This window comes from Phyllostomus discolor, chromosome 5 (assembly GCF_004126475.2).
Source record: "Phyllostomus discolor isolate MPI-MPIP mPhyDis1 chromosome 5, mPhyDis1.pri.v3, whole genome shotgun sequence".
Lineage (NCBI taxonomy): Eukaryota > Metazoa > Chordata > Mammalia > Chiroptera > Phyllostomidae > Phyllostomus > Phyllostomus discolor.
The window spans coordinates 16,509,366-16,535,539 of NC_040907.2; the positions used below are offsets into that span (position 1 = coordinate 16,509,366).

Below are 26,174 nucleotides of genomic sequence, written 5' to 3' on the forward strand. Positions count from 1 at the left end.
GTCTTGTTATTTAATGATAATAAAAAACATTACCATATTATAAATTTGTGGGTTTTACATTTTTATACTAATTGTCCTCCATGTAATCTTCAGCATTTTGTTTTACACTTTTAAAATTATTATTCTGAGTAAGGGTCCAGAGATTTTACCAGATTGCCAATAGGGTTCTTGGTACAAAAAGATAGGGGCTAAGACCCCTGCTCTAAAAGATTTAGAGCTGTTAATTTGGGGATTCTGCATAGCAGCCCATTTTGCAGGCAGGAAAACTGATGCAAGGTGGGTAAATTATCCCCTGGTTCCGCAGCTAACAAGCTGCAGAGCTGTGCTTTGCGGCTTCGCTCACTGTTAACACTTTTCAGCCCCTTTTTGAAAAGCCCCTTATTTCAAGGTCGGGTCTTGTGAGGCCAGTTTGGGGCGGGGCCCCAGGCCAGCTCTGAGGTCTCATGGGTCAAATACCAACGGCAGCCCAGGGCTGTCCGAAGGGCGTGTACAAGGCGGAGAGGCGGTGGGCCAATGGCTGACTCAGTGCCTCACCTGGCCAGCCACGTGGGCCCAGGTATGCCGGTGGCTCCGCCCAGTACCCAGCCCGGCCCCTCCCCAGCCCTGGGCTCCGGGAGCGGAAATTCCTGCGCTCGCGGGACAGAGCGAGTGCCCATCCCATCCGGCGGACTCTGCCATGGAGCCAGTAGAGACCTGGACCCCCGGGAAGGTGGCAGCCTGGCTAAGAGGTGGGTGGGGTCGGGGCAGAGTTGGTCTTGAGGAGCATTAGGACGGGGAGAGGTAAAGGAAAAAGGGCCTGCTGAGACTGTCAGTAGGTTAGTGTGTGAACAAGTATTTATAAGCGGCTACCGTGTATGCGACACTCTGCCAGGCAGAGATGAGCCCGGGAGGCCCGAGGAACCAAAACACGTCTCCCATTGCCTCGAGCATCCCAAGAGACCCCCGGGCTGGCGAAGGGAAGGCGGTGGGTGTAATGAAAACAGAGGGGGACGGCCCCGGCGCTGCCCACACCCACTATTCTGAGCGTTAATCTGAGCGTTAACACCCACTATGTGTTCATTTTCCCTCCGACCCAGGGCGTAGAGAGCTGTTATTAAACCCATTTTTCAGAAGCGGAAACTGACGCATTGAGCCAGGAAGTGATTTGCGCAGGCTTTGGCACAGGGCCGACCCTTTTCCCTTCTCCCCACCGATGCTCCCAGGGTGTGAAGCTGAAGCCCCAGCCAGATGAAAGTGTTGGCACAGCCCCTTCCACCCCAGGGCCCTCCGAGGGGGATGCCCCCCAGGCTCAGTGAGCTCAGGTGGGTGGGAAAGGGCCCAGACGCTGGAGACTCAGAGAAGTGAAGACCTCTGACATGCTGGTGGGAGGGGGAGGGGGAGAGGAAGGGCAGGAGTATACTAGGGGCAGGTTCAGGGTAACCAGCCCTCATAAAAGCAGGGATTCAGGGTTGAATTCAGACTCCCAGACTGGGTTTTAGGCCCAGCCCCTGCACTTGCCACTTCTGTGACCATAGGTCTCAGTTTTCCTCTCCATTAAATGAGAATGGCAACTCAGGCGTCATGAAGTGCATAGCGACACAATCATGCCAGGTGCCTGGGCTGTGTAGCTCAGTGCCAGCGTCTGTGGGAGACAACACAGCCCACTCACTGTACACCGGCAAGAAGTCGCTCAAGCGCCTACAGCCATGGAGTGCCAGGTTTATGAACCCTGTCCAGGGCTCCAACGTCACGCAGGGAACGAGGGAGAGCTGTCGGTCACACACAGCTTCTCCGAGAGGGCGTTTGACTTGCTTGGAATGGCAGGAATTCCTTCAAAGAGTGAGCAGACTGTTAACCTTTATCTGTATCAGTTTTCTCATCTGTAAAATGGGAATAGCAGTAGTCTCTAGCTTCTAGATTTGGTGAGGATCAAATGTCTGAATATGTTTAAAGCCCTTAAAATGTTGCTCCACTCGTAGTAAACATTCAATAGAGATTTTTCTTATTTTTGAGGGTCTACCTTGTGCCAGGCAGGGCTGGAATTAGAGAAGAATGGTTATTTAAGGCCTGGTCCTTGAAGAGCTCTTGATAAAGTGGAAGAGGCTGTGCTCAATTGCAGGGCTTTCTGGAGGCACAGGGGCAGTGGGGGCAGCCTGGGGAGGTGAGGAATGCTCCCTGGAGGGCGTTAGATGAAAAGGGAGTGAGGGAGCTGGAAGAGCAGTCCAGGCAGAAGGAGTAGCATCTGCAAGGTCCCTGAGACACAAGGACATTCCAGGAGCTGCAGGGAGTTGGTGCTCTGGATCTGAAGTGTTGAGTCTGAGGGGCTGTGACAAATGATGAGACCGGAGAGGCAGGGGGCAGCCTGTCATACCAGGCCTTAAAGACCATGACAAAAAGCCTGGTGATAATAGTGCAGTGGCTGTTACTGTCAACCACAAACCAAGAAATGGGCCAAGTGTTTGGCATGCATCATGTCATTTACACATGATTAGAAGGTAGGTGCTTTATTATCACCATTTACAAATGAGGAAACACCGAAAGGCTGTGGGTTCGATATCTGGTCAGGGCACATATCTAGGTTATGGTTCCATTCCTGGTTGGAATTCATCTGGGAAACAACTGATCAATGTTCCTCTCTCTGCCCCGCACCCCCTGCTCCCACCCCCCTCTAAAATCAATAAATATATATTCTTGGGTGAGGACTGAAAAAAATCACTTGCTCAAGCGCTGGCACTCAGGTCTCCCTGACTCCAGAGCCCCATCCACGTCCTTAATCCTGATCCAGGAGACAAGCGAGACAAGCGAGCGTCAGAACACCTGGAGGATTTGTTAAAATGTGAACTGCTGGACCCTACCCCTGGGTTATCTCGCAGGTGTGGGAGGGGGCCAAAACTTTGCATTTGTAACAGGCTTTCCAGTGAGGCTGCTGCTGCTGGTCTGGGGACCACAAGCCACTGCCCTAAGCTACCCTACTTCTCAACTTAGTAGCCTCATCTGTGAAGTGTGCAGAACACAGCCTAGGTCTTGGGGTTGTTATTAGGAGCAGATGGGAGGGACTAGGGCTTTATGGACGTGAAGAAGCGGCCAGAAAATTCATGACCCCTGCTGTCCCTCCAGGCCTCGATGATTCCCTGCAGGACTATTGCTTTGAGGACTGGCAGCTGCCTGGCAAGTATCTGCTCCAGCTCTGCCCCCGTAGTCTGGAGGCTCTGACCGTGTGGCCTCTGGGCCACCAGGAGCTCATCCTGGAAGGGGTGGAACAGCTCCGAGCCCTGGTGAGTGAGTGGTAGCCACACTGGCTGCAGTTCCCACCCGCCTGGGGGTGTCTGGAGGGCTGGCCACCGCCAGGGAGGTGACCTGCTTCCTCCTTGGCACAGAGCTCTGGGCTCCAGACAGAGAACCTGCAGAGCCTGACCGAGGGGCTGCTGGAGGGGACCCGTGTCTTCCAGAGCTTAGTAAAAGGCCGCTTGGAGGGCTGTGACGAACCCCCCACTGATGTCCTCAGTGCGGCTGTGGATCTGGTGCGTGAGGCCCGTGCCCTTCTCTTCTGGCTCAACAGGTACCCCAGGCTCCTCCTAGGGCACAGGTTGGGGTGACTGGTGAGGGGACCCTCCTCGTCCTTGGCCTCCTCGAGGCCTGGGAAAGAAAAACAGAGATGGGTTCTTGCTCAGATACGGCAGAAGAGGGCAAGGAGGTTAGCTGACTGTGCAGGGGCACTGGGATGCCTGGGTTCCCCCCCCCCCCCAGCCTGTAATCACAGCAGTCACGTCAGCGACGTTGCACAGAGGGCTTCTCCTCCGCTTCACTGGTTGCTGCTTGTCCGCAGGTCCCAGCACAGTATCACCTCCTCAGGGAAGCCTTCCCTGTTATATACTGTTAGAGCTCCCTACACTTCAGAGCAGCTGAAGTTAACTCATTGTTGATGGAATTATGAGTTTAGCTTCTGTCTCCCCAGTGCCTAAACAGAGCCTCGCGCCATTAGGTGCTGGACCAACGAGCCCTGTGCTAAGCTCTTGAGTGGTATCAATCGTCCCTTACTCTAAACCATAACCCGGCAGAGTAGGTATTATCCCCGTGTCTCAGATGAGTGGTCAGCTCTGAGTGCTTCTGGGACCTGGCTGTTAAACACAGTCTGCTAACCACTGTTCCATCCTTCCTGCCAGGTACCTCTTCTCCCACTTAAATGACTTCTCGACCTGCCAAGAGATTGGGGAGTTGTGCAGGAAGCTGGGCCAGGCCTTGCAGGAGGTAGGATAACCAGGGGCCAGGCTTGGCCCAGGCTATAGAGACCAAGTCGGGCGAGAGCTTTTTATAACCTGTGAATCAGCACAAGATCAGGTTGAGGGCAGGAAGAGGCAAGGGCAGGAAGAGAGGTAGCCAGGCACCGGGTAGGGGCAATGGGAGCACGGGGTCTCCTACCTGGCAGGGGCAGCCCTGGAACTTTGACTCTCAGGAGAGGGAGGGAAGAGGGCATGTGTGGTGACTTCTGGGGGCGTGGTGCCGCTGTGGGGGAGACCTTGGGGCTGAACTCTGAGGCCATGTACTTCCGGGAAGGGGGCCAGGGTTCAGGAGGCAGGGAGGAAGTGCAGGGAGCCCACCCTGCCCTCCGGAGAGGGCAGTGCCCCCACTTAGGGAAGGCCCCTGCTCTCACTGCTTCCAGGACTGTCCAGCAGCTGAGAAGGAGAGCCAAGTCCTGAGGATTGTAAGTGGGCATGGGGGGGTGGGGGGGTGAGTGGAGATGAGGTGCAGTGGATAGGGCTCCGGCTGGACATTCTGTTCCCCATCCCCCAGTGCAGCCACGTGACTGGGATCTGCCACAACATCCTGAGCTGCAGCCCCCAGGAACTGCTGGAGCAGAAGGCCGTGCTAGAGCGTGTACAGCTGGACAATCCTTCGGTGAGCTCTGACCTCTTACCTCTCACCTCTCACCTCTTGGCAGCTTGGTTTAGGCCCTGAAACATCATTCCAGGATTCCACAGAATTCTGTACTGTTACAGCTATAAGGCCTTTTTTGTTTAGATGTTAAAGGCACAGGGGACTTTCTGGGATCTCACTGCTATTCAGCACCTTCCCCAGTCCTGAGGGGCAACAGGGGACACATTGTAGCCCTGAGACATGGTCTCAGGGGACACATTGTAGCCCTGAGACATAGACCTGGAAGGTTAGGGGAGAGGACATGAACTTTTCCGCTTTAATGTTTGCAGTTGGGAGAACCGGAGCCCCAGCCCTGCCCCTGCCCTGCCATCCCTGCTTACCCCTTTAGGAGAGCTGCTAACAACCTCACACCTCAGAAGGCAGCCACCCCAGCTTCCCTCTGACCCTTCTGAGGAGGAGGCAGAGGCCCACAGAGGAGTGGCAGGCACAGAGTCACGCAGCAAGTCGGGCGGTGCCAGCTTGGGGCCAGCTCTTTCCCCGGTTCTGCTCACCCGAGAATTTTGTTGCCCAGCTGGGGTCCTGCCCTGCTGTCCCCACACCCATGGTAACTGTAACCTCTGCCTTCCCAGGGCCTGGAAATCCACACCACCGGCAACTGCCTGCACTTCGTGTCCCGAGTGGGCACCCAGGTGAGTGCCCCACACCCTTTTCAGCCATCGCCCCCCAAGACCCTTTTATCCGCCAGCCAAGCCAGCTGCAGGCCCAGGAGGGCACACCCTCTGAGCCCCCACTTTCCATACCAGGTCCGCTCCAACTTCCGGCTGCAGATCCTGCCTGGAGATGAGATTGTCCAGGTCAACGAGCAGGTGGTGGTGAGTGAGAAGGAGAGCGACCTGGTGGGAACGAAGGGGTTACTGAGTAGGACCCAGGGCTGGTGGGTGAGGAGGGACTCAAGGGGAAACCGGGGTTGTGGGAGGTACCTTACCGGACGTGAGCCAGCTCACACGGACCTGGGCGGCCTCAGCAGAGCCAAGGTGAAGGGGATCATGGAGGCTTCCTGGAGGAGGAGGCCGTGAGGCAAAGCAGGAGGATGAGAGAGTGCTCTAAGGGAGGGGACCATTGGGTTGCTTCAGAGCCTCCTGCGCAGCTTGATCCAGCCCAGTGTTCCTGTCCTCGCCCCCAGGTGGGCTGGCCCCATAAGAACGTGGTGAGGGAGCTGTTCCGGGAGCCAGCCGGGGTCAGCCTGGTGCTGAAGAAGGTCCCAGTGCCCGAGACACCCCCAAAGGTACCTGCTGCCCAACCCTGCCCTCGGCCCGCTCTCAGGTTCCTGTTGCCATTCCGTCACCCTGTTTCTGGTTGTTCCCCAGACTCCTCCTCAGACCCCGGGCTCCCCAGAGCTGAGGGTCCCATCACCGGCTCTGGGCCCACTGTCTCCCGGGTAAGAGGCTCTGCCCCGGGCGTGTCTTAGTGGGGGAGCCTTGGGTTCATCTCATCTCCCCTTGCTCTCCTCTCCGCAGGGCCCCATCCGAAGACGTCTTTGACTTCAACCTGGCTTCAAACCTGAGTCCTGGGCTCAGCCCTGCCTCAATAGGTAGTTTTAAAGCCCCACACGGTGGCAGATGCCCCAGGAAGGACATGTGGGAACCTGGCTCCGAGCCCTGGACTCTGATACCCCCACCCTACTGCCAGGGCTGGGGCTCGGCTCACGGACCCTCCTCTTTTCCCCTTCCCTGACAGACTCTGTCTCCCTTGACCCTGAGCCCCTGCTCAGTGCCCCTGCACCCCCAGCCACAGTCCCAGCAGGGGTAGCAGAGGCTCGTGGACCCCCAGAAAACAAGGTAAGCTGAGGGCTCAGCAGGGAGGGGCGTGACTCTGGACCGAGACCTGGCTCTAACCCTCTATGGTCCTTTCAGAGTCCTGACCCTGGTCGCAAGAAATCAAAAGGTATGAGATGCACCCGGCTGGGTGGGGGTCCCCTGACATGAGGAGCTCTTAGAAGTCTTTATGGTGCTGGACAAGACCTCCCCCCTCCACACACACACACACACACACACACACACACTTCACACACAGCCTCCTCTGGAAAGAGCTCTGTTTCTGGGGTCAGACAGACCTGTGTTCCCAGCCTGGGCCTGTCGTGAGCTCTGTGACTTCGAGCTAACAGCTCGTCCTCTGGTCTTCGATTTCCTCACCTCTAAAGTGGGAGCCATTCCTCCGAGCTGAACCGGTGTAACATTCCAAGCACAGAGTATGGGTTCAGAAATATCAGCTGGGGATGCTCGTGGTGGGCAAGGGAGCAGGCTCGGGGGTCCAGGGTGCCTTGCCAGCCCCTCACTGAACGCCCGTGCTGTGCTGCTGCAGGCGTGGCGACGCGGCTGAGCCGCCGGCGGGTGTCATGCCGGGAGCTGGGCCTGCCCGACTGTGACGGCTGGCTCCTGCTGCGCAAGGTGCCCAGTGGCTTCATGGGTCCTCGCTGGCGCCGCTGCTGGTTCGTGCTCAAGAGACACACACTCTACTGGTACCGCCAGCCCCAGGTGAGGCCCCACACACACCTGAGTCGCCTCCAGGCCGCAGCTCTTGCTCCTACTCCACCATCTTCTCCCGTCTGTGGTCACACAGGTGGGCCACAATCCCTCATGCGCCCCAGTGTTCCTGTCTCTAAAATGGGGACACTCTTCAGAGAGAAATGGGCTCCTACGTGTGTAAAAGCACCTTTCCTTCCTCTTCTATTCTGTCCATCCTAGTGGTAGGCTATTTCCTCAATTGTTTACTCATTCAACACACATTTGGGTGCCTACTGTGTGCTCAGCTCTGGGCTGGGCACTGCAGGCACAGGGAAGACTTGGGCAGTTCTTGCCACTCCATGCTGGTGGCAGAGAGGGAGCACCAAGGACAGTGCGGGGAATACATACTGTGGCGAAGGAAAAGCCTAGGGGATGGGTGGGAGCCCGCAGAGGCGGCCAGTCCAGCCCGAGGAGCGGCAAGGGCTCCCTGAGACATCGTGTCCGAGGGTCGGTCAGACGGAGGGCAGAGGAAAGCCAGAAGTGGGGAGAACTGCCTCTGCGGAGCTCGGGGCGTGAAGCAGCTTCGGCTGCGCCCACTGGCAGAACAAACTCAGGAGCGGGCTCTTGCTGTGGCCGTTTCTCTGCATCTGTTTGGCTCCCCACTCCTGGCTCCAAGGCCCCCCTTGGTCACACCCCTTGCCCCCACCCCAGATTCCTGCCCTGAGCTCCTGGCGCAGAGGTCTGTGGTTAGACAGCCCAGGAGGTGGCCTCGGAGTCTGAACCTGGAGGGTGTTGGGGCTCCATGCTGACCCTCCCTGTGGTCCCCCCAGGACGAGAAGGCTGAGGGCCTCATCAATGTCTCCAACTACAGTCTGGAAAGTGGGCATGACCAGAAGAAAAAATAGTTAAGTCCTGGGTGTGACGGGGCAGGGTGGTGGGGAGAGAAAGGAAGGTAAACGCTAACAGTGGGGGTGGGGTGGGGGCCATGGGGAGCCCGGGTTGCCAGTGCAGCCTCTCTGGGTTCCAGATGGGCACACCCAGGCTGAGTGTGGCCCCTCTGCTCCCTGGCAGTGTGTTCCAGCTCACTCATGATGTGTACAAACCCTTCATCTTCGCTGCTGATACCCTGACAGATCTGAGCATGTGAGTGCCACCCCCGCTCACCCCCAAACTCCCACATGAGTGCTTGGCACCTGGATTCGAATCTCAGCTCTCTGATGGTGGTTGATCCAGGCACTCCTCTGTCTCAGTTTCACCATCTATAATATGGGCTAGTAAGAGTTCCTACCTCTCAGAGCTGCTCTGAGGATTGAATCAGAAGATGCTTTAGGGGAAAGGCCCTCGGTACACAGTAAATGAAACTTTCCTGAACCCATTTGCCCCTCTGCAGGTGGGTGCGCCATCTCATAACCTGCATTTCCAAGTACCAGTCTCCGGGCCGGGCCTCCCTACCCCGAGAGGAAGGTAGGTATCTCGCAGGGATGGGTCTCACCGGGTCTCACCTGAGCCTTTGCCTTTCCTGGGATAGGGGCTGGGAACTCAGATGCCCTAACCCACTTCCTGGCCTCCAAAACCCCCATGAAGCTTAGTGGGTTCCCCAACTGCTCCTGTCCACCCCAGACTGCTACAGTGAGACGGAAGCAGAAGACCCCGATGATGAGGTTGGGTCCCTCTCATCCTCGGTGAGTAGGGGCCTGGTGGGGGTGAGTAGCGGGACGTAGGGCTCAGACTGATACCTTCCTCTCTCCTCCACCCGGCCTACAGCCCGGCGCTGCCCAAGCTGCGGGTCCACTCCATGGAGACATGTCACCTGCAGCCTCCCCTGCACAGGGCAGCCCGCAGACCTCCTTTGGCCTTCCGGCAGGTGCTGTGCTGGGGTTGGGCGCTGAGATGGAGGGCTGGGTTGGGCACACCCTCATCCTGCTCCCCCTCCCACAGACAACAGTGACAGGGCATTGGAAGGAATGGTACGGGGACTGAGGCAGGGTGGTCTGTCCCTCCTGGGCCAGCCACAGCCCTTCACTCATGAACAATGGCGGAGCTCTTTCATGCGGCGCAACCGCGACCCCCAGCTCAATGAGCGAGTGCACCGTGTGAGGACACTACAGAGCACCCTCAAGGTCAGCTGGGGGGCACTGGGCATGGCCACGGGCTGGGCTCTAGGCTTTTGGCTCTGGTTCCTGGCCCACAGCTCTGGGCTCAGCCGTGTGCTGGGCCCAGTTCTAGGCTCCCGATTTGAGGACCTGGACTAGACTGGGCCAGGTGCTGGGTTTTAAGTACTCAGCTGGCTCTGGGCTCAGGCTCCGTCACCCTCCGTGGTGATCACAGCCCCTTAGCCCCTGCTGTCTTCACAGGCAAAGCTGCAAGAACTGCAGGCCCTGGAGGAAGTGCTAGGCGACCCCGAGCTGACTGGAGAGAAGTTCCGACGGTGGAAAGAGCAGAACCAGGAGCTCTACTCAGAGAGTCTGGGGGCCTGGGGAGCAGTGCAGGCTGAGAGCAGCTCCCAAGTCCTGACCTCTGACTCCAGAGAACAGTCTTCTCACCCCCTGACCTCTGACCCTGAAGAGCACTCCCATCTCAGCGCCCTGACCTCAGAGAGCAACCTCCAACCTCCTGATCTCTGACCCTGGCCAGCACCTAACTCCTGACCTCTGGCTCTGAGGACCACCTCCACCCCGGCCTCAACATGCCTAGCACAGAGCAGCCTTGGGTTTTGTTCAGGGTTGGAGGTAAAACAGGTCCATGGTGTCACCCCAAGCTGACCCCTCAGCCTGAGCATCCACCATTTCTGCTCCCCTCTGCCCTGGAGCCAGATAAGATGATGTGAGCTGTGTACCACCCTCTGCCCTGTTGCCAATGAAGGAATGGGAGGCTGGGCTGGAAGAAACTCTCCTATCCGTCCTCTGACCTGTGGGGCCACGAACCTGCCTCCCTCAGGCCCTTGGCACTTCTCCCCTCCCCAAACCTGTACAGGCATTCTTCACTCCACACAGAGACACTTTTCAACCAAATAAAGTCAATTTTGCTAACATGAATTTTTGTGTGCCTTTAACTTCCGCATTAGAATCAGGAATCTGCTCCCCAGGGGACTGGGATAAAAGGCTGTCAGATGGGTGAATGCTCCTGGTAACTAGCCCACTGGGCAGCCTGGGCCTGGCTCAGCAGGAAGCTCCTGTCTACCGTGATGAAGATTGCTAATCTGTGGCTCATGAGGGCTTTGACTTGGGCTCATCTGGCCCCGGCCCTCTGGAGACCAGAGGGTGTTTCCCTGCCTCGTCTCAGAGTGAGAAATAGAGACCGGCCTTTCACCCTCTAGATGGAGAACATACCTGGCGTGGAAGGGCAGGGTGGGCTCCTGGGGACCGGGGTGGTGGGATGGAGTAGCCCGTGGGGAGGGGTGCAGGTTGTGGTCTACCAGGAGGAGAACCTTGAGGTGAGACATTTTCTCCTCTCCTCAGCCCAGTGTCTTCTCCAGCTCCTGGATCCAGAGTAGGGACACACCCCTGTCTCTCCATCCAGGTCGTGGAGACCTGACCTGCTCCCACCAACCTCTTGGCTTCTGACAGCCGCAGCCCTTAACATCTCTGGCTTCCTCTGTATGGTACCAGGGGGTTCAGTGGGAGGAGCTTCTCTCAAGATTGGAATTCCTAGGTGGAATGCAAATAGCTAGAGGTCACAGAGGCCTCTATGATATCACCACAAGGGGGAGCAAGACCACTTGGAATAAAATTTCTTTGAGGTGTGGGAGGAAACTGAGCAGCTGTGATGGAAACCTGGTGGCAGCAATGGATCGACAGCACCAATATCAAATCTTTGAATGTCATGGTAGGTGGCCCCTGCCTGGCTCCACCACTCACTCAATCTGGGCATCCCAGGGTTGGCAGGAGCACAGGAGGACTGTACTAGGTCCGGCGGGGCAGGGGCCGCACTGATAGGCCCTCTCCTCACCCTTGCAGAGATCCCCTCAAGAGCACTACATCCGGCCAGAGGAGCAAGTGCTCATCGACCGCCGAGAAATCACCAGCAAACAGGTAAGGACAGGGCTGGGCTGCATCCGTCCTCACCCCCACGGTGGCCCTTTTGCAGCTGCGCCCACGGGGCAACAGGCCTCATAATACCTCTGCCCCTTTTGCCTTCGAAGCATCCTTCTAGAGGACACTCCCTAGCAGTAATCCCTGCAGTCACACCGCCTGATTTGTCAGTAACTGCCTGTCAGTGCAACCGCAGGAACCCCTATATAATGATGGTCACCTGCTGCCAGATACCCTAAAAGAGCCTCTCTTGCAATGACCCTCACAAAGATCCCCCAGCAGTGAGCCATTTGGGTAGGGACCTCAACACTGATCTCCCATTCCCTGATTCCCTCTTAGGCCCCTTCCCCTGAGAGGGGCCTCCCCAGGGAGCCCCACTCACTGAGAACAAACAGCCAGGCAGAGGCCTCCTTCGGTGACACCTGCCTGAAGAAAGGTCTCCTGCCCTCTCCCAGGATGCCTGGGATGTGCAGGAGTTCATCACTAGAATGTATGTCAAGCAGCTGCTCCGACACTGGGCCTTTCAGCTGCTGCTGGCGATGCTGCTGGTGACCAACGCCATCACCATTGCGCTCCGCACCAACTCCGTCCTTCACCAGGTGGGACTCTAGCCTGACCTCCGCACCCACTGATCTAATGGGGAAGGGCCTGGGGAAGGCGCTTCCCTCTCTGAGCCTCAGGCTCCTCATCTGTCCATGATGATTGGATTGGCTGCTCTTCAAGGATCGGTTAGCTCTGACCTTCCAGTAGTCGAGTCAAGAAAGACATAGTGGTGGAGGGGGCCCAGCTTTGAGGAACACATTGCTTTTGTATAAAGAAGGACAGGAAAAAGTGGTGTGAGGAGAGGCAGGCGAATGGGTGCCTGGTAGGGAAGCATATCCTGTTTTAATCAATAGTCGCTGAGAGAGAATCTCTCCATGCCGGGCACTGCACTGAGAGCCAGGGGTCCAGGTATGAGCACAACAGACCCAGCTCCGTCTCAGGCAGACACAAACATGCCGTTATATAAATGCCTGAGTGTCAGAGACTAGACTTTCAGGGACCATTTCTGTAGTTCGTTAAATGCCTGAGAATCAGACCACATGGGAGCTCAGAGAAGGCATCAAGCCTGAGGGGTTGAAGAAAGTTTTGTGGAGAAAGAGACCCTTAAGCTGAGAATAAAGAAAGCGTGGAAGCTGGCCAGGCAGAGAGGGAGAAGGCAGAAACAGCATGTGTTCTCCGTGTCCAGCATGGAATCCAGTGAGGCTTGATTGTTTTACCCTTACAAGGAGGATGTCACATGCATGAGTTGTGATATTTAACATCAATATTTTTCAGATGTTCAGTGTGGTGGCTGGTGAGCTCAGAGAGATGGTCACAGCAGTGTCTTTACGTTCTGTTAAGGAGGGTGGCCTTTATCCTACGTCACCGGAAAGCCAGGGAAGGGTTTAAAGCATGGAAGCGACATGACCAGGCATGCGTTTAGAAACCTTACACTGGCTGCCGGGCCATGGGAGGGAGAGGATCAAGAACTTAAAAAGGTGAAGCCTGCAGGACCGTGTTGTAGAATTTCAGGCAAAAGACGGTGGGCGTGGAGCAGGACAACAGCAGTGGGGAAAAGGGACTGCGGGCCTCTGAAGCTCCCTAGCGGCTGGATCCATGGGCCTTCCAAATCAATTTTCTTCCTAGCAACACTTAGTGAGCACTTACATGTGCTGCCTCGGTTAACATCCGTCATCACCACACACATGGACAGAGGAAGGGAGAGCAAGGAGTTATGTTTCTGGCCTGAGCGGCTATGTGGGGATGGTACTGTTTGTCGGGAGATGGGGACAGAGAAGGATGAGTCGGTTTGGGAAGGACACTGAGTTCAGTTTGAGTCGCCTGAGTATCTGAGGTGCCCGTGCAATATCCACAGAAAAATGTCTAGTAAGGGGTGAGAGGTCAACTCCGAAAGGCCTCAGAGAGCACTGGGATGGGGGTGGTGCCAGGAGAGTTGCCAGCCTCTGGGTTTGCTGACACTAAAGGGAGGGATGAGGTTGCCTGGGGAGAGAGAATTGAGTGAGGGGAGAAGGGGCCAACGCACGCCCCGGCTCCGAGGAGAGCCTGTAGGTGAAGGGCGGAAAGTGGAGGAGGAGGTGCAAAGGGAGACTGAGGTGAAGGAGAGCTGGAGAAGCGGGAGGAACCCCGGGAGCTGTGCTCCCAGCGGGGCATGTGCAGTGGCAGTGAGGACTAGGGGGCTTCCCCTGGACTTAGCTCTTATGCCCTTGAGGAGAGGCGCCTCCGATGGGGTGCAGGCAGATCCCAATGGCCAGAAGGTGGAGAACGAGTAGCCTGGAGGGCAGATGGCATGCACTGATGGATCAGGAAATCAGTTCAGAGTGTAGATGCTAACGTTTGGGTATAGGATGAAATACCAGGATGAAAAAGAATGAAATAGGAATTGTCTGTGTATGTGGGGGTGATGGTGGGGGGGGTTTGGGGAGAGAAATGAGAGAGTCGTGTTATAAGATATAAAATATATTTCTCTTACTATGGGTCCCAATCAAACATGGTGTAGGGTATGTGTCCACAGAGGGCAAATCCTAGAGGCCTGCGGATGCCAAACTGGTTTGAACCTTGCCCTGCAGGCCATAGGGAACCATGGAAGGCTTGTGGGTAGAGAAGGCAACTCTGATTTAGCCACAGATGGCCACGACTTGGAGAAGGCAGAAGGACTATTTAGAAAGTTCTTTCTGTAATGAGGAGAGCGTATTGCCTTCAGTGGCCAGTGGGATGGCACTGAGGGGACAGAAAGCTCTTCCTTGTTGTAGGCTGCCATCCCTGGCCCATGAAGCCCTTTGGGAATTTGGGACAGGCAGGGAGCCCATAAACCTTAACTTCCCGTATGGGTTGAAGAAGCTCAGCCCATCCGGTGGATGGGGGTACAGTGGTGGCAAGGAGTGGATAGCAGGTGGTCTCCATGTGTGGCAGCGAGCCTTGGAGCAGAGTTTGTTGGCCACGGGAGTGAAAAAGTGAGGAGTCCTGGTGACTCTAGTAACTGCCAGGGTAGAGTCAGGGGGCTGGGAGGTGTTAATAGGGTCACAGAATATAGTGGTGTCACAGCTTAATGGGCACTAAGGGATCGAGGTTGGGGAAAAGCGTGTTGGGGTTTAAACAGAATTCAACACCACATGATCACCCGACCACAACGCACCCACCCAGGGAGTGCGGTCAGGCTGGCGGGGGGATCTGGGAGCTGGGCCAGCAGGAGTGGCCAGGACAGCCAGGGGAGGGAGATGGAGCTTGCCGTCCTCCACCTCGGGGGCCAGGGCTTCTCCTCCCAACTCTGGAGCCAGTTCTGCCTCTCCCCTGCCCCCCTTCTACAAGTGTCCTCACCCCAAAGGAGCAGATTCAATAGTCTTTATTGCTAACTGTCTGACCTTGGGCACCTCTCATTTCTCATCTGTAAGATGAGAATACAACCTGCTTTGTAGGACGATCGTGATGGTAACGTGAAATGGTGCAAGGGCGGTCGTGGCGTGGGGCCTGGCCTATCCATGCAAAGCATGCCCTAAAGGAGCAACGACGGTGCTGAGGATGAAGAGCAGCAGCAATATAAGCCTTCCCTCCCCCCAGGACATTCTCGCTCCCCGGCCAGGCCCAGTCTTCCACTCCACTGACCTTTCTGTCCCTCTCTTTTTCTCTGTCTTCCATGCAGAAACACTATGAGTTGTTCTCTACCATAGATGACATTGTGCTGACCATCCTTATCTGTGAGGTTCTCCTTGGCTGGTTAAATGGCTTCTGGATTTTCTGGAAGGTGAGATCCTGGGCCCTCCCTGTCATTGCCCCTATGCCTTCTTAGGAACCTCACCCCACCCTGTCCCCATCCCTGTGCTCCTGGCCCTGCAGACTGAGGAGTGTGTGTGTGTGTGTGTGTGTGCGTGTGTGTGTGTGTAGAGACAGAGAGAAATGAGAGAGACAGACAGAGAAATGAGAGGGGGTGGAATGAGAGAAATAAGAGAGAGAGAAAGACAGAGGCTGATTACTTCTGAGATGTCTGATGCAGTAACTTGTACTAGAAGTGCAGCCTCCCTGGGTTCCATCCCTTTTCCAACCTTCCACCATTCTGTGATCCTGGGAAAATCTTCATGTTCTTATATAAAAAATGAGATTGAGCCCTGGCTGGCATAGTTCAGTGGATTGAGTGCAGGCTGCGAACCAAAGTGTCGCAGGTTCGATTTGCAGTCAGGGCACATGCCTGGGTTGCAGGCCACAGCCCCCAGCAACCTCACATTGATGTTTCTCTCTCTCTCTCTTTCTCCTTCCCTTCCCTCTCTAAAAATAAATAAATAAAATCTAAAAAAAAAAAAAGAAATGAGATTAAAAGCATTCACCTTAATTTACAGGGTTCAAGAGTAGGACTCAACAAAATTTTTCTCTAAAGGGCCAGATAAGTATTTTAAGCTCTGTGGGCCATCCAGTCTCAGTTGCAAACACTCACCTGTGCGGTGTGTGATCACCTCTGCAGGGGTCACCTCACTCGAGGACACCGCAATTTGAACTTCATATTATTTGCATGTGTCACCAAATATTATTCTTTTGATTTTTTTCCCTACCAACCATTAAAAAAATATATGAAAACCGTTCTTAGCCTGAGGGTTTTACAAAAACAGAGCTGCTGGCCAGATTGGCCCCTGGCCTAGAGTCTGCGAACCCCTGTTCTGGAGGGCATCAAACAGCTGTCTGGGTGGGAGTGGGCCTGCAAGTTACATTAAAATGACTTTTTAAAGAAGATTTTATTTTATTTTTAGCAAGGGGAAGGGAGGGAGGAAGAGAGGGAGAGAAACATAAATGTGTGTTTGACTCTCACACGCCCCCTACTGGGAACCTGGCCTGCAACCCAGGCATGTGCCCAGACTGGAATCAAACCAGCCACCACCCTTCAGTTGCAGGCGATGCTCAAACCACTGAACTACACCAGCCAGGGCTGCAAGTTACATTAAGTGAGACAAAGACTCAAACTCTTTGTTTGAATAGGACTTCTGGAATCAAGGGATTCCTGGAGCCAAGACATTTATTTTGCCTTTGGGAATGTTCCAGAAGAGGTTTTAAAGGGAAAAAAAACTATCAAAAAAACACCTCTCATAAAAAGGAAGTACCATTTAAATTTAGTTACTAGAACAACCAGTTAGAATTAAAAGCTTTCCATGCTTTAGAGCACAGGTGGCAAGCACAAGGCCCTCGCCCTGACTCCGGCCTTCCACATTGTTTTATCGGCCCGGCACCTTGTTTCTACCCGGTGGCAGCGCCGAGCTCTCCCTTAACTGTTAAGGAGTAGTTACACTTATCCATCCTAAAATTACATTCGGCCCTTTGAAGGCAACCGCAAGGCTGATATGTGGCCCCCAGTGAAAATGAGTTTGACGCCCCTGGTTTAGAGGTTTCACTTTATAGGACACAGAATGTAAAGCCTGGAACAAAAAATGCTGAAGTCTGAATGTCTTAGAGACTGCTTTGGGCAAACAACACTTGCAAGGATACTCATTAGCAGAGAAAAGGATAGGATGGTTCGTATTTACATATCTCCACACGAGAGAGGAGAGCAGGGGCCACGGTGCTTTATCAGAACTAGCTCTAGGATGCAGGCAGACATCCGTTCCCTAAGAGGGGACATTCCTCCTCCAATTCTGCCTGAGATTTCTTTCAGTAGCAGTTAGAGGCCTGCACTTTCAAGGATAAGCCCCAGAGTTTCTTAGCACCAGAGACTTGAAGCAAGCACGAGGGTCTTGTGCTCCTCCAAGGTACTCTACTCATACCCTAAGCCATGGCTTCTCAACCTCAGCATCACTGTACTGATATTTTAGCCCAGATAATTCTCTGTGGTGGGCACTGTCCTAGGCATTGTAGGGTGTTTAGCTGTATTCCTGGCATCTACTCATTCCTGCCATGAGTACCATCCTAGTTGTGACAACCAAAATGTCCCCAGATATTGCCAAATGTCCCCTGGAGGGCAAAATCACCCCCAGCTGAGATGATGTTCCAAACTCTAACCTTCCATCTGGGGCCAGGCTACGAGTGCCAAAAGCCAGGGCTTGTTAGAAGCTGTTTTTGCCTCCTTTCCCACCCTCAGCCTTTCCCCTGGGCCCTAGTACACAAAGCCTGCTTGCTCCCTGTTGCATGGGTGTGGTGGATGGATTGGTGAGAGGAGGGAAAGGGAAAAATACAGGGAGGGGAGGAAAGTCTGGAAATTAACATCTCCAGTGTTACCCAGCCACATAGGGATCCCCAGTTTTGTTCCCAGCTCTCATGTTTTTTGTTTTTTTTTTTACTATCCTCGCGTGACTCCTTCTGCTTCCTCACCTCCACAGCCCATTTATCACTATGCTCCTGTCTGTTTGTTTTGTTTTTTCTTAATCCTCACCTGAGGACATCTCATTGCTTTTAGAGAGAGGAAGGGAGGGAGGGAGAGAGAAAGAGAGAAACATCTACGTGAAAGAGAAACATCAAGCTGTTGCCTCCCATACATGCCCTAACCTGGGACTGAACCCACAACCTAGGTTATGTGCCCTGACTGAGAATTGAACCCACAACCTTTCAATGTCTGGGACAATGCTCCAACCAACTGAGCATCACTGGCCAGCGTTGCTACCCCTGTTTTAGCTTGTCTGTTCTCACCAGGATGTTGCTATGTCTTCCTGTGTCCCCACCTTCCATCAAAGTGATCTTCCCAAGGCACAAGCCAAAGTATCCTTGCTTATTTTTGCAGCTTCATCACTCCTGGCCTCACCCTTGGTGTTCCAGCTGCACCAAAATGCATGTAGTTATATCCCCCAGTGCGCGCACACGCACACACACACACACACACACACATTGCTGCTTCTCACCTCCTTGTCCTTGTCCATGCTGACCCCTGTCTAGGCAAGCTCTCTGCCACTTAATTCACATGGTTTACACCCACTTACAGTTTAAGATTCATTAAAATTTCTTCTCTTCCAGGAAGTCTTCCTGTTTTTCCCAGACTAGGTTCGGTGTTGCTCTGTGTCTCTCTAACACTATGTGCTTATCTCTCTTACCTGGAGTTAAAAATTTACTGCCTGTCCACCTCCCTCAACATAAAATAACCTGTGAGTGCAGCAGGGCAAAACTCCTGTATCTTTAGAATGTGGTTCAAGGCCTGGTGTAGAGTATGGACTTCATACTGGATGGACAGAGGGATGGGTCTGTAGACAAGCTGGCTTGGGTCTCCTTGTGTGTGTGTGACATTCTGTGCAGACATTCTGAACGTGGGACACCAGGAGACCCTGCATTTATTGGACTGCCCAAGACATTTAAGAACATTTTTTTCCATTAAAAAAACAGTTTTCTTTTTGAATATTTGGTGCAGATACATACTGGTCAAAACTATATTGAAAAGCACACATAGCCCTGGTTGGTGCAACTCAATGGACTGAGTGCCAGCCTGGGAACCAAAGGGTCACCAGTTCAATTCCCAGTCGGTTCACATGCTTGGGTTGTGGGTTGGGTCCCCAGATGGGGGTGAATGAGAGGCAACCGATGGATGTATCTCTCATACATCGATGATTCCCTCCCTCTCTTTCTCTCTCCCTTCCCCTCTCTATAAAAATAAATAAAATCTAAAAAAAGAAAAAAGAAAAATACACACAGAATTCTTGCTTTCAGTCCTTTCCTTTCATCCCTTGCTCCATACCCACACCCTCTCTAGGTGATCTTTGTGTATTTATAGTCCCTCGTTTATCCTCTTAGTGTTTGTTTTGCAAACATGTATATATTTTTAGTTCTCCCTTCTCTAACAGTGACATACTATAAACAGTGTTCTGCACTTTGCTTTTGTCACTTAATAAATCCTGGCAAACTTTTTTAAAGTTTTTGTTTATTTATTTTTAGAGAGAAGGGAAGGGAAGCAGAAAGAGAGGGAGAAAAACATCAATGTGCGGTTGCCTCTCACTTGGCTCCCACTGAGGACCTGGGTCACAACCCAGCCATGTGCCCTGACCAGGAATTGAACCAGTGACCCTTTGGTTCGCAGCCCATGCTCTGGCAAACTTTCTATGTCAGTACATGGAGAGCTTTCTTATTTTTCTTCTTACACAGAATCCATTGAACGAATGTGTAATAGTTTATTCATCCAGGGTTCAATTCCTGGACACTTTGGTTGTTTTCAACCTCAAACAAATGTCATTTTGTACTTGTACCAGAGTTTGTGTAGGTCAGCTGTCTAGAAGTGAGATCACTGGTCAAAGGTAAATGTATCGTTTGCTTATTAGATAGAGCAACTTCCCCTCTTTAGTAGCTGTGCTTGAATTTTTCAGCCATGTGAGCTTCCTTCCCCATCCCCACTCCTAGATGAGTTTGTGCCTTATTGGACAAAGGGCTTGGAAAAATTTCCTCTCTCTTATACAGTGAGAGCTAGTTTGCCTCTGAACTGGCTATGGAAGCAGTGGTCCTTAATGTTTTTATTAGCATTTGTTTTCATTTTATTATTAATTGGAGTGTGTGTCACACAAAGCCTGGAGTATCCACTTTCCTGTCACTTAACTGTAGGGCAAGGCCACTTGCAGCAGTACGCTCACCGAGGTGGTGCTCAGCTTAGGGACCAGCTGTATGTATGCGAGTCTCCACTGCGTGTCCCTGAGACAGCACTTGGCTGTTGACACATGCATGGGACAGCGAGCGCATGCCTGTTGGGTGGCATGTTTTGGGGGCAACAGAATGAGTAACAGCAGTGGATGGCAAATGGCTGGCCCTGATGTGAGAGAAACATTGAGCCCCCCACCCTTGGGGTGTGGGGAGGGCAGACCCAGGCTGTCCCCAGGGGAAGGGCCTGACAGACCCCACTGGGGCTGGTCCATCCCACCCCCAGGACGGCTGGAACATCCTCAACTTCCTTATCATATTTACCTTGTTCCTGGGGTTCTTCATTAGTGAACTCAATGTCATCTCCATCACCTACACCCTCAGGTGAGCTGGGCCCTCTGGAGAAACGAGGGGGGCCTGTCTGGACTCTGGGGAAGAGATGGGGGTTGTTGCCAGCTGGGGATTAGTTCTGCCTGTCTGAACAGGTAGGGTGGCAGTGAGGAGGAGGGGTCTGGGAAGGGCGGAGGGACAGCCCTGAGAGGCTCTGCCGCAGGGTACTTCGTCTGCTGCACGTGTGCATGGCGGTGGAGCCGCTGGCCCGGATCATCCGAGTCATCCTGCAGTCGGTGCCTGACATGGCCAACATCATGGCCCTCATCCTCTTCTTCATGCTGGTCAGTGCCCTCCCCCAGCCCCAGCCACTCCCTTTCCCTGAACAGGCCCTGGGTTATTGGGGTTACAGGGGTGTCTGGGGGAGAGGAGAGGCCTAAGGGTTTGAACCCCTGTGATTCCCTTGGTAGTGTTCATTTGCATGTCCTACCTCTAAGGCTCTCGGGTGAAGTCAGGGCGTGTCTTCGGTCTCTCTGGCAGGTGTTCTCCGTGTTTGGGGTCACTCTCTTTGGTGCCTCCGTGCCCAAGCATTTCGAGAACATGCCGGTTGCCCTGTACACCCTCTTCATCTGCATCACCCAGGATGGCTGGGTGGTCATCTACGAGGACTTTCAGTGAGTCCCAGGGGGTTTTGGTCCCCCAGCCCAGCCAGGCAAAGCAGGGCCTGGGCTCCCATGAAGCAAACTACTGAGTGCGGAGGGAAAGGGGCTCTGGATGGGAGTGGAGCTCCCAGGGCTGGGGGTGAGGGTGGCCCAACAGGAAGAGTGTGTCAGAACTTTAAACTGGAGGAAAGGAGAGCCCTGGGGCTGGGGCCTCTGGGTGTGTGCACCACTTGAAGACTTGTCCACCATCCATTCAAAGTCCCACCACAGACCTATTGACGGATATCCCTCCCATCACACTAAACACCTGGGTAGCTTGGCCTTGGGCAGCGGAGCTGTCTGTGGTTGCACTAGGGCTTCAGGGTGGCCTCCCAGCCCACACTGGAGCCCACCAAACTGCCTGGACCCCTGGGAACTTAGGGTCTCATTTCATTTATTCTTAGACATGCTGCCTAAGGTCATGTTTGGCCATAGATGGTTGTCTGGGTTCTGTTTCTTACCCCTTTGCCATTAAGTCTAGACCCTATTTGTTTCTAGCCCATTCCAGGGAGTTGGGTCCCCTGACTGATTTCCTCTCATTCCCTTCATATGAAAGTCAAGTTCAGTTGGTACAGGGCTTCTGCTGTCATTACCCATTATGACTTAGGTAGCAGAGAAACCAGAGAGTGTCCTGTAAAGGTGGGCTGGGCTTTTGAGTCTTTGTTCCACCACACTAGCTGTGCAACGTTAGGAAAATTATTTTATCTCTTTTCTGAGCCTTAGTTTCCTCGTCTGTCAGTTGGGGATTATAATACAATATTAACTATGTCATGGATTGCTGTGAGGATCAACAGAAAATCTATATGAATCTCTTAGCATAGAGCTTGGCATAGTACACACACACACACACAGAAGAGAGAGGACACTAATATCTGGGGAAAATATATATATATATATTTTTTATCCTCACCTGAGGACATGCTTATTGATTTTAGAGAGAGGAGAAGGGAGGGAGACAGAGAGGAAGAGAAATATCAGTTGGTTGCTTCTTCTACAAGCCCAACTGGGAACCAAACCCACAACGTAGGCTTGTGCCCTGACCTTGAATTGAACCCATGACCTTTCAGTTTATGGGACAATGCTCCAACCAACTGAGCCACATCAGCTAGGGCTGAGAAAATACTTTATGGGAGATTTAAAACAGATGTTAATAGTGGATGGAATTTTTCCTGTACATTTTCCTTCTGAACTTTCTACAGTGAGTTTGAATTACTTTTCATAATAAGAAAGAATATAGCCAATAGATTAAACTTGATAATGCTGATGTACAAATCTCCACCCTGCAGGGCTGGGTTGGAGACCCCACCGTCTGGCGGTGTGGCAGGTGCTCAGCAAAGAGCAGCTGCTGCCCTGACTGGTGTGGCTCAGTGGGCTGGGCATTGTCCTGCAAACCTAAAGGCAGCCAGTTCGGTTCCCAGTCAGGGCACATGCCTGAGCTGTAGGCCAGGTCCTCATTTGGGGGGTGTGCAAGAGGCAACTGATTGATGTTTCTCCCTTCCCTCTCCTCTCCCTGAAAATAAAAAAATAAAATCTTTTTTTTTTGTGACAATTAGAAGTAGGCAATAGATCTGCACAATAGCAGTGAGGCAACAGAAGTCCTAGCAGGTCTTGAGATTATATCCCCATTTCATAGATAAGGAGACTGAGCTCAAAGGGCCAAGGTGGTGACAGGGTCTCTGTCTGTCATCTCCAGGCTGGAGATCAGGGACTACGCAATGGAGATTGGGGGTGCCCTCTACTTTGCCACCTTCATCACCATTGGTGCCTTCATTGGCATCAACCTGTTGGTTGTCGTGGTGACCACCAACCTGGAGCTAATGGTGAAGGCAGGAGAACAGGGGCAACAGAATCAACTAAACTTCACAGAGGTGAGTGGGATGGGCAGGGCAGAGGGAGGAGAGGGAGGGTGTGTGAGAGTGCAGACTTGCACATATGTAGATGAATGTATGTGCTGGCAGAAAGCCAAGCCTGAGACCCCCAAGGCAGCATTCCCCACCCTAGTGACAACTCACCAACTGTGCTTTTGAGGGGTGTGGATTTTCTAGCCGTCTTCTTTCTATGGCAACTCAAAACTGAGCAGCTGGATGATCTTAGGGCATTTAACCCATCTAAACCTCAGTTTCTTCTATAAAATGGGAATGATGATAGTACTTCCCTCCTAGGGCTATTATGAGAACCACATGAGTAAATGACACATACTAAGAACTCAATAAACGTTAGCTACAGTATTATTTATTCAGAGGTAGAACTTCCAAAAGGTTGGGGAGGTGGAGGGTGTGATACTTCTCAAAGTGTTGAGGGCCCCGGTGTGACTTGAGAGCAGATAGGGCTTTCGAAGTTTGCTGGGTTGGATTCACTAGCAGTGAAATGGGGGTGGGAGGCTAAGTTTTAAAGAGGGATAAGAATTTCCGAAGAAGTAGGGGAAGGGCTTGTGTATTTATTTGAAGCTGAGCTCCCATAGCAAGGTAGGGAGACTGAGTGTGGTTGGAGGCTGAAATGAGGTACATCGGAATCCTGGTGTCCTGAGACTCATCCTTCCCGAAGCCAAGCAGGCATGGGCTGGGGAAGGTGGTGCCAGCTGAGCTGTCTGTCCTCTCTCCGTTTCCCCTTCCCTAGACAGTCAACATGGCAGAGTATGAGAATTACGACCTCCCACTGGTGCACTGTGTGGTGGCCCGTATGGACATGTCCGGCCTTCCCCAGGAGCCACTTATGGGAGGCCCCATGTCAAACCTCTCAGAAAACACCTGTGACAACTTTTGCTTGGTGCTGGAGGCAATACAGGAGAACTTGATGCAGTACAAAGAGATCCGAGATGAGCTCAACACGTAGGGCGGGTACTGGGGCTGCCCCTGAGTCCTGTGAGTTAGAGCTGAGTGGAACCTCAGATTTCTCTGGCCTTACGTCCTCACCATTTTATTATGCAGACCCAGGGGCCCAGAGAGGTTAAGTGATTTGCTCATGGTCCCCCAGCCTTTTGGAGGAGCTGGAATCCAGACTTCTCGGTTCCTCTCATCTCACGCAAGCAAGCGATTGCACCACTTGGCCTGGGTCTCTAACAGAGTGGAGGGAGGATGAAGCGGGTGGACACCAGGGAAGTGGTGGGAGGGCTACCCCCTTTTCCCCCACTCTGGAATACACTCACTCCTTCGACCCCAGGATAGTGGAGGAGGTACGCTCCATCCGCTTCAACCAGGAGCAGGAGGAAGCGCTGTTGCACAGACATGTCTCGAAGAGCCTGTTGATGGAGAGCAGGTCTTCCATGGACATCCGTGAGATGACCAGCCAGCAAGACTTGCTCACTGCGCTCGTCACCAGAGAAAAGGTGTGGCTTCCCTCTGTCCCCCAGTCTGTGCTCACTTGGCCACCCCACACAGCCCACGCCAGCCTAGTCTAGCCTCTGCTGCAGTAGTCAAGGTTTCTGTCTATTCCAGGTCTGCCCCTGCCCCCCTGCTGCTAGACTCCCACACCCCAGCAGTCACTGCCAGTCCGCCATCAGGGTTAGGTTCCACCTTTCCTTCTCTAAGAGATCCTGCCACACCCACCAGGTTCTGCCCACAGAGCCGCTTCTGACTCTAGTGCCTTCAAATCTACCCTTTCTTAGTGAGGCCTGAGCCAGCCTAGTTCTTGCTTAGTGGCAGATACTTAGGCCCACTGATGACAAAGGACCCCTGGGTCCTGTTGAGGGTGCATAAGAGTAGCCTCCTTCTGAGGGAGGAAGCTTCTAGGGAGAAAAAGGCACACACCCACATTAGTTTCTGCTTCCCATACCCCCTGACTGCTGTAAAATGACGTGGAGCTTTGTGAATGTTCACAGCCTGGCCTCCCAAGCTCAGAGAGGATGCTAGGCAGGCTAGAGTTAGACAGATGAAGGACTTCCCTGGGAGACCTGAAGGGGGCACCCTTGAAGCTGGAGGAAGGGAGGAAGGGAGCGTCTGCCGTGCCAGGGTAGGGCGCTGACAAGACCTCTCGGTTTGCAGGTCCAGGAGTCTGCCACAAGTATACTCAACAAGCAAAAGAGTAGCCGCTGAGAGGGCAGAAGGGGAGCCAAGGGGCCTGTGTGCACACACCCAGCTGCTGCATCTTCCTGCATCCTTAGTGTGACTTGGCTAAGCCTGGCCTGAGCCCGTCCTCTCCCTTATACCTGGGCAGATGCCTGGGGCTATGGAGGGGACAGCTTCTCTGGGCCAGTGCCTGTGAGCCCCAGGTTCAGAGGAGCCGGGATGAAGAAGGTCGTGGGATAAGAGTGGGAGCCCTACAGCAAAGGGCTGCCGGCTAAGGCAGCCAGGATTTGGACTAAGGAGGGGCATCCCTGGCATCCTGCTTTAGGCCAGAGCTAGGTGGGGCCTGAGTGGGCCCGAGAACTAAGAGGAGAAAGGTGAGGCCAGTAAGGCCAAGCATTTGTGTATTGACAATAAAGTTTTGTGTTGGGATCAATGTGTCTGGCTGGTGGATCTCCAACCCCTTGGGGCAATCTTGCCCCTCAAAAGCCTGACTTTCTGATGGGAGAGTCACTAACTACTCTCCAGAGCTTCAGGTCTAATGGGAGAGAGAATCCATACCCTAAACATTTCTGACTTAATGATGGGGATATAACCCTTGCCCTTAGGGTCCTAAATTTTAGGGATGAAAGTCTGGTCCTCTGCCTGAGGCAGGAGACAGCCCTACCCTCTCTGTCTGAAGGCAGAAGAGACTGGACCTCACTCTGGGGGACCCTAGTCTAATGAGGTCACCTTTGACCAAGGCATGTAAGCACAGGAAGCTGCATCTTTGGGCAGCGGAGAATGACTGGGCCAAGTGTGGTCCTGGCAGGCTTGCTGGAGGGGAGGGACACTGAAGCTTACTGGAAGACAGCAGAAAGCATTTGTGGGCCAGGCTGATGAAGTCTGGTGGGGATCTGGCGGCCTGTAAGGCCTCTTTGGGACCTTCGCACCAAAAACCATCGAGAGACAAAGCAGGTTCCAGAGCTAGGCAATGCAGAGTCTGAGGAAGCTCTGGCAGCCGTGGGCATAGGAAAAGTTGCATTGGAGGGCAGGATTCTGGTCCTCAGACAAATCACTGGGCCTCATTTTCCCCATCTGTGCAGGGGGGAGAGGATAAGATTGATCTCCAGCTCTAAAATCAAATGGCCAGCTCTCAGCTCAGGAGTTGGGAGAGCGAGGAGATCTGCCACATTGCTGAGGCTCAGCTTCCCT

At 53.5% G+C, this 26,174-nt stretch overlaps 2 protein-coding genes across 4 annotated transcripts; both read left to right on the plus strand.

The window, feature by feature from the left end:
• The first annotated feature begins 498 nt into the window (after positions 1–498).
• Positions 499–10,393, plus strand: CNKSR1 (connector enhancer of kinase suppressor of Ras 1). 3 transcript variants are annotated; one of them, XM_028514170.2, is made up of 21 exons: positions 604–728; positions 3,097–3,254; positions 3,357–3,538; positions 4,143–4,227; positions 4,640–4,681; positions 4,771–4,875; positions 5,484–5,543; positions 5,658–5,726; positions 6,038–6,139; positions 6,222–6,292; positions 6,372–6,445; positions 6,592–6,692; positions 6,768–6,798; positions 7,216–7,388; positions 8,189–8,262; positions 8,430–8,501; positions 8,749–8,822; positions 8,979–9,040; positions 9,123–9,222; positions 9,297–9,478; positions 9,713–10,393. In XM_028514170.2, the coding sequence occupies exons 1-21, from the start codon at positions 677–679 to the stop codon at positions 9,980–9,982; spliced, it is 2,139 nt and encodes a 712-aa protein (XP_028369971.1). In that variant the 5' UTR covers positions 604–676; the 3' UTR covers positions 9,983–10,393. The 3 variants fall into 3 exon arrangements, with proteins under 3 accessions (XP_035881444.1, XP_028369971.1, XP_035881443.1); XM_036025550.1 differs by lacking the exon at positions 5,658–5,726; XM_036025551.1 differs by lacking the exons at positions 3,097–3,254; positions 3,357–3,538 and having other exon boundaries at positions 499–728.
• A 750-nt stretch (positions 10,394–11,143) lies between these two features.
• CATSPER4 (cation channel sperm associated 4) lies at positions 11,144–25,416 on the plus strand. Its single transcript, XM_028512608.2, is given in 12 exon segments — positions 11,144–11,183; positions 11,234–11,295; positions 11,297–11,389; positions 11,845–11,988; positions 15,069–15,170; positions 20,235–20,332; positions 20,502–20,622; positions 20,819–20,952; positions 22,673–22,847; positions 23,596–23,807; positions 24,139–24,304; positions 24,960–25,416. Coding segments are annotated over 12 exon segments (1,398 nt in total). The 3' UTR covers positions 25,011–25,416.
• The last annotated feature ends 758 nt before the right edge of the window (positions 25,417–26,174 follow it).

Coding starts and splice junctions, on each gene's coding strand:
- CNKSR1 (XM_028514170.2), top strand. CDS start 677: ATGGAGCCAGTAGAGACCTGGACCCCCGGGAAGGTGGCAGCCTGGCTA. Junction 6,799..7,215: donor TGGTCGCAAGAAATCAAAAG/GTATGAGATGCA, acceptor GTGCTGCTGCAG/GCGTGGCGACGCGGCTGAGC. Junction 7,389..8,188: donor ACTGGTACCGCCAGCCCCAG/GTGAGGCCCCAC, acceptor TGGTCCCCCCAG/GACGAGAAGGCTGAGGGCCT.